We start from the raw sequence: 14,855 nt of genomic DNA on the forward strand, positions 1-14,855 counted from the left end.
GCAATATCCAGCTAATTAATCTGTTCAGATAGGCCTGATCCATTTTCTATTCGTTTGTGAGCAGCAAGCTCCCATCTTTCTGCCACTTAAGTGACCTTAATAAAAGTGACAAATTTGCAAGAGCAAATTTGAAGTACAGAGCCAGATCAGAGAAATTCTCAATAGAAAGAACTCCACTGACGTGTGGTGTTAGCTATCGTTTGGTGACTGACTAGGAGAACTTGGGTTCCTTCAAACTGCATTTTCTGTATCCTCACATTATATTGTTGCTGTTTGATTAACAACCACTTGTACTCCTACACTGCAAGCTGAGGCTAGGTAGGTACTACAGGTGTTCTTTCCTCATCGGGTTCTAACCCTAACTTAGGCTTTTGATCTTGTCTGCGATGCACTTTCAGTTGTCACTGGGGCCAATGTGGTGTGTAAATGGGCGGCAGACTTGGTGACACTTTCACTGGGTGAACTTTGGGTAGAGCCCTGGATGTGAATTTAATGGGTGGACAGGCTGCGGCAATACAGTGAAGTTCATGCGGCCAACTGCAGGAAGCCATGCTTCACTGCGCCCTTCTGGAAAGGCGGTCGACTTGCCCAACCCTTGTTACCCTCGGGCCAGTATCTGAGGCAAAGGCTGGCAGGTTGGTCCTCAGATGCCTCCGGGGAGTCCCTTTCAGCTACTCTGATAAAACCCTCCCTCCCTCTCGGCCCTCTGCATCTTCCCTTTTTACCCTCCCTCCCAAAGAGGCCTCTTCGCGACGTGCACACGCAGCCCGCGCGGCCGGCGTTGCAGAAGGCCGCCCCCAACGTCCCCGCCCCCGCGTGCGCGCCCCCGCGCCCTCCAGTTGGCTCGTTCCGGCCTCGGCGCGCCGCCGGCTCCGCTCGACCCCGCCCTCCGCAGCACACCTCGGCGGATGCGACAGGCGCGGGAGTGGGGCAGGGCCGGGAGGCCGGCCTGGGCTGCCGGTCGGGCGCGGCGGCGCGCACGCAGGCCTCGCCTCTCCCGGGCCTGCTCTCTCACGCCGGCCGCCGGGCGGGCGCGCACGCCGAGTTACGCTCGGAGGAGGAAGCGCAACCCCCTTCCCCTCCCTCGCTGCCCCTGGCCCAGCGGGAGCCCCCCCAGTGCGCCTGTGCGGAGGCCTGCTTGATTATGTGTGCCCTCTCCGGGCTCCAGCGTTAGCGGCCGGGTGGAGGTGGGGAGGGAAGACAACGAGGAGGAGGAGGAGGAGGAGGAGGAGGCGGTGGAGGGGAGGTGGGGGGAGTCAGCAAGGACATGGCTCCTGACTCCTGTGCGGAACGTGAGTGACTGAGCGGCAAAGCCCGAGTGAGCGAGCGGCCGAGCGGCGGGCGGGGGCCGGGGCTCGGGGAAGGAAGCGGGGGCGCGGTGGGCTGTACGGGGGGGGCGGGAAGCACTCATTGGCTTGCATGTGTTTTTTAATGGTCCCCCCCAACTCCCTCTTAGATGGTCTCTAGCGACCGGCCCGTGTCACTGGAGGACGAGGTCTCCCATAGTATGAAGGAGATGATTGGAGGCTGTTGCGTTTGCTCAGACGAGAGAGGCTGGGCCGAGAACCCGCTGGTTTATTGCGACGGGCACGGCTGCAGCGTCGCGGTGCATCAAGGTAAACACCCAACCGCCCGTCGGGCCGAACCCGGCCTCCCAACCGTCACCGCTTCCCCCACCTTGGCAGCAACTGCCAGTTCCCCTCCCGCCCCTCCCCCGCCCCGCCCCGTTCCGCGGCCGGGGGTTGACTCGAGGGTCGGCGGCGGGGCGGAGGGGGTGTGGGCTGTGCATGTGGGAGAAAGTGCGTGTGGCCTGCACTGTCATGTGATCCTGCGCTCACTCTCTCAAGTGTCACTCGGCCGCCGCCTGAGCCCGGAGCCGCGGTTCTGCGGACTCCGGGAGGCGGGGGTCGGCGGCGAAGGGGTGCGGGGGGCCGGGCGCGCGTCCCGCGGCCGTGGGTGCCGGCTGGGAAGCGTGGAGCCCCCTCCCCCTCCCGCCGCTCAGTCTGCCGCAGTGTCTGGAGACTTCCTGTGCCATGGAGTCGGGCTCGGGCGCGCGGCGCTGGGGCGGGTCGGGGGCCGCGGGGGCTGCCCGGCGGCCCTAGATTTGGGCCGGGGTGGGGAGGGCGCCGGCTGCCGCGCACCCCAAGGTTTCTGGCCCAGACCCTGCGGCCGCCGCTGCGGGCTCGCGCTTCCCGCGGAGAAGAGGCGGAAGGCTGCTGCCGCCGCAGTCGTGCGGTCCCCGGGAGCGGCTGGGCCAAGCTGCGCTGAGCTACCTGGGGTGGAGGCTGAGTCTTGTCGGGATGGCCGCCTCGGGCCGCTTCCGCAGCTTAAGTAATCGGACAGAAGAGGACGTGGCGGTGCCGCCAGGAACTTGGGGAGCATCTTAGTATTGTTTTGGGGTGTTACAATTAGGTGAGTCTTGGGGATGTAGAAGAAGGTCAGGACACTAGTAAGGTAGCTTCTGATTGTTTCCGTTTCAGGTGGTAAGGAATTGAGGTTGGGAAAAATCTAGTTAATTTTTTTGGTGGCTCTTGTACTCCTCTTGTTAGGCACCAGCCTGCGCCCCTTCCCATTTTTGAATCTGGCATTGAGTGATGCAGATGTTGTTTAGTAGTGTATTGGACGCTAGTCAAACGAGAGAAAGCCTGAGCCTAAGGGACTAAACTGCAGTTTTCATAGAATGGAATCTCAGAACTGGAAGGGAGATTTAGGAGGTAGTAAATAATCTAATCTGAGAATGCACTTATTCCCAGTTCTTTCAAGGAAGCGCAGAGTTGCACACCTCACTTTTTAAGGAGTGAAAACAATGTGAATTGAAACTACTGATTTTAAGGTCTGAGAATCTGGTATATTCCATTATAGTGTTCATTGGTACTTGTGGAGGTGTTTCTTATGAATTTGGTTGATAAATGATGCTAAGTAGTCTTCATCTCCCAATTTAGAAAATGTTCATTTACAACTGAAAATTTACTCTCTGTAAGTGTTTCTGAATTAAAATACAAGTTTTGGGGGGCACTAACGCTGTGTTGTTTTTTTTTTAATAAGATTATTTTGATGTGGACCATTTTCAAAGTCTTTATTGGTTTTGTTACAATACTGCTTCTATTTTATGATTTGATTTTTTGGCTAGGAGGCACGTAGGATCTTAGCTCCCTGACCAGGGATCGAACTGCCATCCCCTGCATTAGAACGAATAGTCTTAACTACTGGACTGCCAGTTACTCGGTTGATAGAATATTTTTATTCATACCTTTTAACAGGGGTTGGGACTTCCTGGTACTCTGACGGTAAAGAATCTGCCTGCAATGCAGAATAACCTGGGTTTGATCCCTGGGTGGGGAAGATCCCTTGGAGAAGGGAAAGGCAACCCACTCCAGTATTCTTGCCCGGAGAATTCCACGGACAGAGGAGCATGGCGGGCTACAATCCATATGATCACAAAGAGTTGGACACAAATGAATAACTACCACTTTTAATAGGGGTTCAGAGTTTAGCTTTTGGAGTTTTAGAAATCTGTGTTGATTTTATATTATTTAGATGCTTTCCAATATTTGATATATTTCCATGTTTCCTCTGAGCAGGTTCATTTGAGAAAATGTCAATTGGATTATTAATAATGTCTCTAGGTTTTTGGCAAGTTTTAAACTTTGAGTTAAGTAAATGTTAATATGGAAACAATTTTTAAAGTAACTAGACTGTGATTTAGAAATGTGATAGGTATTCACATCACTTGTTGAAACATTAACATTATACATTAGAAATAAACCTGCAGTTTGTTTTTTTATGACTTTATTGAGATATAATTCACATACCATGCAGTTAACCCTCTTAGAATGTACAATTCAATGGTGTTCAGTATAGTCACAGTTTTGGATTTGTTACTGCAGTTTAATAGAACATTTTCATCATCACAAGAAACCTTGGAGCCATTAACAGTTACTCCTCATTTCTCTCCAGCTCCCCCAGTTCTAGACAACCACTAATCTACCTTCTGTATAGACAGGCAAATGTCTATTCTGGACATTTTATTTAAGTAGAAGCATTTCACTTTTAACATTACATTTCATTTCATTTCCTGCAATAGCTTGTTTATTTTGAAAGGTGATTTTAAAATAACTTTATTTTCATGTATTTAAAATGCTTGATATTTAAACTTAAGATATAGGAATGAATTAATGAATTTGAAGTAGTGAATATTCATATAATCATTATAGGAATGAATAATAAGTTATTTATGTAAACGTGTTAAATTTTATCTAATATTTTTATTGTAAAAGAATAAGATTTGTGATGAAGTAGCAAAAAGTTACCTTTCTGATATTTAAAATGTCATGATTGTAACTTGGTGATAAATGATAAATATAACATGTTTTAGTTTTTTTACAAAGCAGTTGGAGGTACTACTTTAATAGGGCTTTGGTACAATATTTGATTTTTCATAGTTCTTCAACCTTTAACTTATTTTCAAACATTCTGTTTTCCAACAGCTTGCTATGGCATTGTTCAAGTACCCACAGGACCATGGTTTTGCAGGAAATGTGAATCTCAGGAGAGAGCAGCCAGAGTGGTAAGGACTGTTTATCAAAAACTTTAAAATACTTCAATGAGTAGCTTAGGATGCTACACACTCAGGTTTCAGTTTGAAGTGTTTTCAGTCTTGTTCAAATATTGAATGTGGGCCACATATTGACTTGCAGTTTTAAGCTGGTTTTATAAGATCTGAAAAACAAATTGAATTGCATATTGATGGGTACTTAGAAAGGATAAAATATAAAGTTGTATTTTGGCTTTATTGGCCTTGCCTACTGGTTAAATTGGCTAATCATGGTTGGAACATAATGGCAGTAGGACATAGGTTAAGTTATACTGAGATAATTCTGCTAGGTTCTGTTTAAGGAGTAAAAAAAATCCATCAGTATTTAGTGATTCACATTTCTTTTTATTATATCTGTACATGTATAGTTTAACTTTGCTCAGTATTTTCAGACATTCAGGCCCTTTGGCAAAGCAGCATAAAAATCTTCCTTTTTTTAACTTGGCTGGCTAACCTTCTTTCTGAACACTTCTGTAAACCTTCTGTAAGAATGAGAGAGAAATGTTTATTCTTTGTGGCCAAAAGCATTTTTCCAGTTGAACTTCTAGAAATATGAGGGAAGAATAGATTTTATCTTCATTAATCATATGAAAGTAATACATTTGCAGTGTGGTAGTTTCTTCCTCTTGGTGTTGACTAGAGAATTTGACAGAAGTTAGAAAACAAATATTTCAACCTCTCTACCTACATGGAGAGCAAGAATGGAGGTTTTTAGTTTTGCCTGGGCAATTTTTGATCAGAAATAATGGCTGAGTAGCCTATGTAGGATTGTGAAATCAGAGCACTAATTTGTTGATATGTGGTGTTTGTGTGTGAGAATGCCCTGTAGCAGAGTTATAGTTATTCTAACATTACAGAAATGGAAATGAGCAAGTGGAGGATGAGATTAATTGTAAAAATTTCAGGACGTAATTTATGTATCAATTTACCACCTCCTCCCCCCCGTAACATTTTATGGTTTGGGGTTGATGGGTCACCAAGTAAAGGATGTTTTGCTTGACTTTGTTAGTAAACATTGACAGTAAGGTAAGGTAAGGCTCTTCCACCGAATGACATAGTAGTTTCGTGGCCAGAGAAAGATGAGAAAATAGCAAAATGGGTATCAAGAGAGGGAGGATAAAGAGGTGAATGGGAGTGGTAAAATGCCAGGATTATTTGCCTCAAATACCACTTCTTGCCTGTTTCTATGCCTTTTTCCTCTCTGAGGTCATGGTCAGGATATCCAGGTGAATAAGCTAGTTATCTTAAAAGGTACATTGGAAGACATGTTTTATTTAAGCTTTATTTGGCAGGATGTGGGGGTCATTAATTAAAGATCAGGCACAATCTTTTCTGAATTCCTATAGTGTACAGTTATAAAAGGTAGGGTTATAAAGCCATAGTTATATGTATGTAGTTAAATATATACTCACATATATACTTATATGCATCCTCTTGTTAAAACGATATAGTAGCCAAGAAACCTAGCCAGAAAATATATCCATGAGTTAGGATGGGAATTGAATTAGTCTTAATGTTATTTCTGGTTTTCTCTGTGTATCTGCTTAATTCTTTTCCTTTCTACAGATTTTCTCTGCTAGTTACTCTGTCAATAACTTTTTTTATTGTTTACTGTCAGATACTGTGCTGAATGTTCTATATTAATTATCTTCTTTAATTATCCTGTCAAATATATGAGGTAGATACCCTTTTGTTATTCTTATTTCACAGATAAAGACCTAGTAGTTTTGAGAGAAATACATACCTAGTTGGAGTCTGGGCTGTGATTAAACTCTCAACCACAGTATACTGTATTGTTGTCTCCTGTGGTGAATGATGGCCATACTTCAGTCCTGTCTCGAGAGACTGAATTTCAGTCCAAATCTCATGTTCCTTTGATGGGGAAAAAACTCTGTCTTGTCTTTTCTGGTTCTGGATGAGTTAGTTAGCCATGGCTAGAGAGTAGAGGTGAGTTGGTCAGACGCAGGGAAATCTCTGTGGGTTTGGGATAGCTTGCTTTTCAGAGAAGGGGGAATTAGAAGCTCATAGATAACTGAGGAGTGAAAATCCAGAACCATAAAGCAGTATTTTTACTCAAATAGCTTGGTTTGTATATAGAATGGTTTTGAAAGGGGGGGTTAGAAACGGAAAGACTTAGGTTGCTGTTATATAAAAATTTGAGAGTAGAAAGGAAGTAGAAAGGAAGGGAGGGAGCATTTTGGAGGAGGAAATGGCAGAAATGGAAGTGGGGTGAAGGAAAGGGAATAATCAGATGATTCTGAGTTGTCATGGTTGAGCACTCTGGGATAGTGATACTGTTAATAGTAATAGAGGGTTTGATGCTGCTCGGATGTTTCATTGGAAATTTAGGGTTAAAGTAATGAAGACAAGTTAGGGATGGAGCTGCATAGCAGGAAGATTGGGAACCAAGTGACAAACATTTACTCTAGTAAAGAAGAGTGAAGGCAGAACTATGGTGAATATTCACATTTGGGAGAGTAAGAACAAGTGACCAAGGATGGCTAATGAACTGTCAGGAAAGGAGAAACTGCAGGTTCCAGTAGCAACACAAGCAGTTGTTTTTTAAAGAGTAGTTGATAGTGTACATTGCTGCCAGGGATGCTGAAGTTCAAAGACAAGTTCTTGAGACAGCAATTGTAGTTCTCTCCTTTGGGCAGAACCCTTGTTACAGGGCATCGAAAATAGTAGGGATTGCAGGGTTAGAATAAATGTTGAAAAAGTAAAGAAAGACAAAAATAAAAATAGATGGTGATTGAGGAAAAGTTTGGTTGGTTTTTAAGGGAAGCTCTTTGTTAGATAGGCATTCATTGTTCGGAAAAAAACACTTGAATTGCTTATTTCACTTCAAGTGAATAAATATTTTGATTGGATTTCCTTGTTTATTAACTGCAATCATAGTGTTTAGAGGTTAAAACACTCATTGATGACTGTTTTTATACTTAATGTGTGTGTGTTCTTAAATACCACAGGCTGAAGAGATTTATTTTATTTTATTTTTTTGGCTGAAGAGATTTATTAGAAATTTTACCTACTTGTACAGTGTTAATAAGATACAGAGAGGGGATATTTTAGATTTTTAAATAGTCTACTTGGAAGACATATTGAAAGTGGATTGTACAGAAATTTAAATGGCCAAAAGCCCATTAAGGATTTGCATTATTTAGGTCTTGCTCTTCTGGCTGTAAGTGAAAGATGATTCCTTTCCTCCAGGAACTGAGTTATAACTTTCTCTTGTTGCTCTGTCTCTTTATTGCAGTTCCTCCTAGCTTTTTTACATTGTTAGGGAGGAACTGGTGGATGGGATATGAATAGGGTTTTAGGGATTGATCTAGGATTATACTATTTCAGTTTTAAGTTTTTTTCTTGCTGAATATATGTAATGCACATAAATCACTATAAATCAGTAAAACCATGTGAAACATACTTAACCACACTAATTACATATTTATATTGAACTCTACAAATTATGTTAATATGCATTTGATTGTCATAAATAGTTCTGAGCAAAGTAGAACATGAAATGCGTATCTGTGTGTTCGCTACCCAGAATGAACAAATGTCCATTCTTCATATTTGCTTCAGATCTTCCCTTCTGTTTAAAAAGAAAAATAAATTAAAAAACTGAGTTGAAATACTTTTTGTATTCTTTCCAGTCTGAGTCAGACATTACCCTTTTAGTGTCTGTGGGATCAGTCTCTATTTTTCTTGCCAGTTTTATTGAGCTATACTTATATGTAACATTGGGATGTTAATGGTATACAACATAATGATTTGATATATGTATATGTTGCAAAATGTTACTACTGTAACAATTTGCAAAAACTTGCAAAAACAACATGCAAAAACTTACTACAGTAAGTTAACATCCATCACCTCACATAGTTGTAGTTTTTTTTTTTTTGATGAGAACTTTTAAGATATACTCTTAGCTTTCAAATAAACAATACAGAATTGTTAACTACAGTCACCATGCTGTACACTACATCCGCGGAACTTATTTATAACTGGAAGTTTGTGCTTTTTGACCACCTTCACCCATTTCCCCCAACCACCACTCACTGCCTCTGGCAGCTATCAGTCTGTTCTGTTTGTTTTTTTTGGATTCCATATGTAAGTCCAACCATATAGTATTTGGTTTTCTCTGTCTGACTTGGTTCATTTAGCATAATGCCTTCAAGGTTCATCTGTTGTTGTCACAAGTGGCAAGGTTTCCTTCTTATTTTTAAGACTGAGTAATATTTCATTATATATGTAGAGCCATCATATATGTTTTAATCCTTGTTACTACATGTATATATCCATAAACACCATCTAGTAGTATATTGTACAGAAATGTTATCATGTTATGTATGTGTTCTGTGATACAGCTACTTATGAGATTGCTGCACTGTATAAACTCATCTAGTTCATTGTTTTTATCTGCTTTTTAGTATTCTGTCACAGAATGTACTGTGATTTAATTCCTTTATCGACTGTCGTTATTTTTCCAATTTTTCACAATCACAAATAGTGTTCCAGTGAACATCCTTGTGAATATAGTGAAGCTTGTTTTTTTTTTTTTAATATAGTCTAAGAGTATTATCATGACAGTTTTTAGAATTTATTTATTTCCGGCTGCATTGTGTCTTTGTCACTGTCCCTCTGGCTTTCCCTACTGGTGAGTGGGGGCTACTGTGGAGTCACAGTGTGCAGGCTTCTCACTGTGGTGGCTTCTCTCCTTGCTCAGCATGGGCTCCAGGGTGCTTGCCCTTGGTAGTTGCGGGCTGTGGGCTCGGTAGTTGTGGCCGGCAGGCACTAGAGCACAGTTGCGGCTCACGGGTTTAGTTGGCTTGAGGCATCTGGAATCTTCCCAGACCAGAGATCGAACCTGAGTCCACTGCGTTGCGATGCGAGTAGGACTCTTAACCACTGGGCCACAGGGGAAGTCCAACATGCAAGTTGTTTTTTTTACGTTTATAATAATCTCTGATACATTTGGACTTATTTCTTAAGTTTTCATTTTGTGTTGCCTATTTACTCTGCTCCCCCCCCCCCCCCCCCCTTTCTTTTTCCCTTCATTTGGAGTGATTGAGTGTTCTTTACTCCTTTTTTAAAAAAAAAATCTGGGCTGATTTGGAGGTTTTACATTCTAGTCCTTTTTTTTTTTTTTTTAAATGATTGCTCTTAAAATTTTGATGTCACTACTTTCTATTTTTTCTCTGAGTCCAGGATTTTATCTTTGTATTCCTTTTGAACAAAGCAGGGGACCTTAGGACACCTTGTATTCCACTTTCTTCCTGGCAGAAATCTTATTGTTGTTTACATTTTAACTCCATCTTATTTTTAATCTTCCAGTGGTAGTTTTTTTTTTTAAATAATCATTTGTAATTTGGACTTAACATTACTGATGTTTTTTCACCACTCAGTTTTTTTATTTCTGTTGCTGCTCTTTGTGTCATTTTCTTTTTGAAAGTTTTTGGTGGTATTTTCACAGTTGGTGGCTAGTAAGGACTAAGATCCATTAGTCTTTTTGTCTAAGAATGCCATTATTTTGCTCTCTTGTATGCTAGTTTGAAATCTAGGATAACAGTTGTTTTCCTATAACTAAAGACTTTAACTAGTCTTCTGGTACCTATTTGTGCTAATAAGGAATCTGTTGACTGTCTGTTTATCCTGCTTGAGACTTAATTTGCTCTCATCCATTTTGGAAAATGTTCTGCTCTTATCTTTTCAAATATATCTTCTCATTATATTTTCTTCTCCAGGAACTGTTACTTAGGTATTTAATTGGCATTCTCATCCTTTTCTTCAGGTCTTTTAATTTGTCTTTTACAGTTTCTTTATTACCTGTTTATTATGGATAATCTTTTTAGCTCTGTGTTCAAACTTACTGTTAATCCAGTCAATGAATTTCTTTTCTGAATAAATCATAGCTAGAATTTCTATTTGTTTTATATTTTTCAATTAGCCTTTTTTCCATAATATCTTGCTATTATTGTCTTAATGTTTATATTTCTTTTACTTATTTGATCATGTAAAGCATACTTATTTTAAAACTCCTCACAGATTCTGTAATTCTTTCATTTGTTTTATTTTTTCATTGTGGTGGTAGATGTCTTCATAAACTTTGTAATTTTTGACAGTGAGCTAATCTTTAAGAGTTGTCATCCTGTTATTATTATTATTATTATTAGCAGAAGCTAATAACTTGGGTTTGTGAAGGTGTCCCTGAGGGGACTTTTTGCATTTGCTCTGTTATTTGTTGAGAATTGTTTTTGGTGCTAGTAACAAAGACCAGATTACAATGGTCTGCAAATTAGCAATTTACAAATTTCCTACTTAAAAGGAGTTCAGAAAGGCATTTTAAAGCTTTGTGACAGCTCTCTGAAACCTTTAATTAATTAATTACTTAATTTTGGCTGCATCATGAGGGATCTTAGTTCCCTGACCACGGGTGGAACCGATGCCCCCCTGCAGTGGAAGCGCAGCGTATATTAGCCACTGGACTGCAGGGAAGTCCTTCTGTGAAATCTTTAGGGATCAGGCTTTTTCTATCTTCCTGTTATGCCAACCTTAACACATGGTTTTCATTTTTAGGATTGTTCCACAGTCACAGCCTGGCATTCACTGTGACTGTAAAGAGATATTCCAAGCAGAGACAAGGACGGGAAGGGTTGAAAGTGGTTTTCCTCTCACCTGAGTTATCCTCTTAAATGAGCCTTCTCTGGTATTAGTGGTCCAATACATCTTTTTTTTGGCATAGATTCCCCTTTGGTAGGATCAGCCCTTACCAGTTCCTGTCCTTACATAGTAAACTTGGTTAGAACTGTTCAGCACATCCAGGGTCTATGCTGGTGTCATACTCAACCCTCTCACTGCTGCTACTGCTGCTAAGTCGCTTCAGTTGTGTCCGACTCAGTGCGACCCCACAGACGGCAGCCCACTAGGCTCCCCCGTCCCTGGGATTCTCCAGGCAACAACACTGGAGTGGGTTGCCATTTCCTTCTCCAATGCATGAAAGTGAAAAGTGAAAGTGAAGTTGCTCAGTCGTGTCTGACTCTTAGCGACCCCATGGACTGGAGCCTACCAGGCTCCTCCGTTTATGGGATTTTCCAGGCAAGAGTATTGGAGTGGGGTGCCATTGCCTTCTCCTCAACCCTCTAAGGTACATATTAAATTGATTATTTTCATTGCCTGCCTCAGCTTCAATTAATTTTGACTTTTTTTTATAAGCTTTTAAGTTCTTTTTTATTTGTACCACTAGATTTACTTACATAATTAAAAATTTGTTTTCAGACTTATCTTCTTTTCTCTGACTTATGAGTGCAAGAAGCCAGGATGGAGTATCTTCAGTGGCACTTACTTTTTTCTTATTTTGTGCAAGTTTTTTAGCCTATATACTCTTTTTTTTTTTTAACCTATATCCTCTAAATAGAATGCCTTCAAAGTTAAATATTTGCTAACATTTTTTTTTTTCTCTTACTGATGATTCATATCCAGTATTTGCCCTTTTTTTGGCCATGCTGTGCTGCTCAGCTTGTGAAATCTTCCTTAGTTTCCCCATCAGAGATGGAACTTGTGCCTCCTGCACTGGAAACTGGAGCCTAACTGCTGGATTGCCAGAGAATTCCCTGTTCTGTTTGTTTTTGAATTCAGCATAGCATCCTAAGTTCCTGTAACTTTGAAAGAGGTGATTAAAAAAATTAAAAGATTTAGTGCTTACTACCATACATAGAATAGCAAATAACCAATTTCCATTGTCTCTCTTCTTGAATTCCCTTTTTTTAAAACTGTGAGAAAAGATTAGCATAATAGCACTCAGGAAGTAAGTGCTTAACATTTGTTTGTATCATTTCCTAACCTGCCTACAAAGCTAGTGTGGCTCAGTGGTAAAGAATCCATCTGCCACTCGGGATTGAGTTCAGTCCCTGGGTCAGGAAGATTCCCTGGAGAAGGAGATGACAACCCACTCCAGTATTCTTGCCTGGGAAATCTCATGGACAGGGGAATCTGGCTGGCTACAGTCCATGGAGTCACAAAAGAGTCAGACATGAGACCAAATAACAACAGCAACAAACAACATAACTAGTAAGAGAAATGAAAACATAGGGGTACATTGATACATTGCCCTTTGTGTCTATTCCATTGTTTGTTTAGATTTTAATTTTTATGTTTATCCAAGTGATAAATGCACTGTTAGTAGTACTAAAATATTCTTTTTCACATACATCAAAACAGTACCTTGCTGCTTGACTCTTGGCAAGGAATGTAGAAGCAGCTGTTCATTAAGAATTTTTATTTTTTGTTTTGGCTGTACTGGGTCTTCATGGCCGAGCACAGGCTTTCTCCGGTTGCCTTGCTGGGCTTCTCCTTGCAGCGCCTCTCTTGTGAAGCATGCGCTCTGGGGTGCTCAGGCTTCGGTAGCTGTGGTACAAGGCTTAGTTGCTCTGGGGCTTGTGGGACCTTCCTGGAGCAGGAACTGAACCTGTATCCTTGCTTTGGAAGACAGATTCTTAACCGCTGAACCACCAGGGAAGTTCAGAAGCAGCTATTCTTGATATCAGTTTTAGATGTTGTCTTTCCATATACCACAAATTTTGGTTAATCCAGTAGTATTAAACAGAAAATTTTGTGTTTTTATGACTAAGTATTTTTTGTTCATTTCTGAGTCAAAAGCATACTATGATTGCTTTCTTAGGTTAAAGTTTTTTTTTTTCCTGGGATTAATAATTGTCTTGTATTTTCATTTTCCTATATCTTTGTATGCTTTGTAGGCACCTCTTATATAATTTTCCACCTATTTAATGAATCAGTCTATCATTTCGATTCTTCATAAATTCTAAAATTCTAAAAAAGGAAAAAAGTTTTACCGTCTTGATTGATGGTTTGCCTGAGTATGGAATTCTTGGTTGGAAATAACTACCCTTCAAAAATTTGCAGCTACTTCTCCATTGCTTTTTAGCTGTCAGTGTTTCTATTAAGACGACCAGTGAAGTTCTGATTCTAATCCTTTGTATAGGATTGTTCTCTCTGGATTTAGTGTGTTTTCTGTATCCAGTTTATCTCTGTTATTTCTCATGGTAGTGTGCTGCCCCTCACTCATTATACTGGGTACATAGTGTCCCTTTCAATCTAGTAAATCATGTTAGAAATCATGAGTTTAGTTAAGGGAGAATTTTTTTTTTTTAATTAAAATATTTTTAAAACATTTTGATTGCACTGAGTCTGTTGTGGCGTGCAGGCTTCCTAGTAGCAGTGTTTGGGCTTAGTTGCCCTACAGCATATGGAATCCTAGTTCTCTGACCAGGGATCGAATCTGCATCCCCTGCCTTGGAAGGTGGATTCTCAACCACGGGACCACCAGGGGCGTCCCTGAAATTATTTCTGATATGTCCTCAGTTTTGTTGTCATTGTTTGCTTTTTCTGTAATGTTCTTTATTTGGATGTTGGACTTTTTGAACTGATCTTGCTGTTATCTATTTCTGTTTTAGTCTCTGAGGCAGTTTCTATTTTATCTTCCATCCCTTCACGTAAATTTCTAAATTTTATTATACTTTTAATTACCAAAGGCTCTTTTTATACTTTTTGAGTGTTTATTTTTTATCATCTGCTTTTTTTTTTTGGGTGCATATTTTCTCTTAATTTCGTGAGGATGTCAGTCAGATGGTTGTTTTTGTTTTCTTTCAGTTTTCTGAAGTTTTCTTCTGCTCTTAGGACTCTTACTCAGAGTTGCTTTGTACCATTTGTTTTGGCCTGTCTTGTTAGGGACTTTGCTTCCAAATTTAGTGACTTGTAGCCATCCATCTGAATTTAAGACAAGTTCCTATTGAGGTGACTGGAAGCTCTGTATGTGTGGCAGAAATTGGTGGCTGATTGGCTTCATTATAGGTAATCTGGCTGGGTTCTTTTATTGGGATGCCACCATCTGGTTAGTTTATTCATAGGAAAATCCTCCAGTCATCTGTTCGGGATTCACAGACCTGGTTACAACTCTGAGCCAGTGGTTGCTGAAATTTCACAATTTAGAACTAGATTTTCAATACCCCTTTGCTCAGATGTGCGTGATGTCTCCAAGTCCACATTTCCTCTTGTTTACCCTTTCTGCAGTTTTCTATGCTGAGGGAGAGCGAGTTACCTCGTAGTGTATAGTGAAGGAATTGGCACGCGCATGCGCGCGCGTGTGTTTGTGTGTGTGTGGGTGCATGCGTGTAGGTGGGGGGGAGGTGGAAGGAGTGGAAGGGGAGGTGTTTTTTGTTTTCTCAGGTTTTATCTCATCCCCCCC

At 41.0% G+C, this 14,855-nt stretch overlaps 1 protein-coding gene across 4 annotated transcripts in view; it reads left to right on the top strand.

Annotated features, from left to right (window-relative positions):
- Nucleotides 1–1,034: 1,034 nt before the first annotated feature.
- Nucleotides 1,035–14,855, top strand: part of MLLT10 (MLLT10 histone lysine methyltransferase DOT1L cofactor) — a 218,008-nt gene continuing 204,187 nt past the window's right edge. For 3 of the 4 annotated variants that reach the window (XR_009690015.1, XM_061126178.1, XM_061126179.1), the window contains exons 1-3: nucleotides 1,036–1,187; nucleotides 1,457–1,616; nucleotides 4,488–4,567. Coding sequence is in view for 3 of the 4 variants with exons in the window: in XM_061126178.1 (XP_060982161.1) it covers nucleotides 1,457–1,616; nucleotides 4,488–4,567 (240 nt within the window). In the remaining variant the exon portion in view is untranslated. Of the gene's footprint in view, nucleotides 1,188–1,456; nucleotides 1,617–4,487; nucleotides 4,568–14,855 lie in introns of all 4 variants that reach the window. The other variant, XM_061126177.1, reaches the window with a different exon arrangement.

The sequence above is a fragment of the Dama dama genome, chromosome 23 (genome assembly GCF_033118175.1).
Source record: "Dama dama isolate Ldn47 chromosome 23, ASM3311817v1, whole genome shotgun sequence".
Lineage (NCBI taxonomy): Eukaryota > Metazoa > Chordata > Mammalia > Artiodactyla > Cervidae > Dama > Dama dama.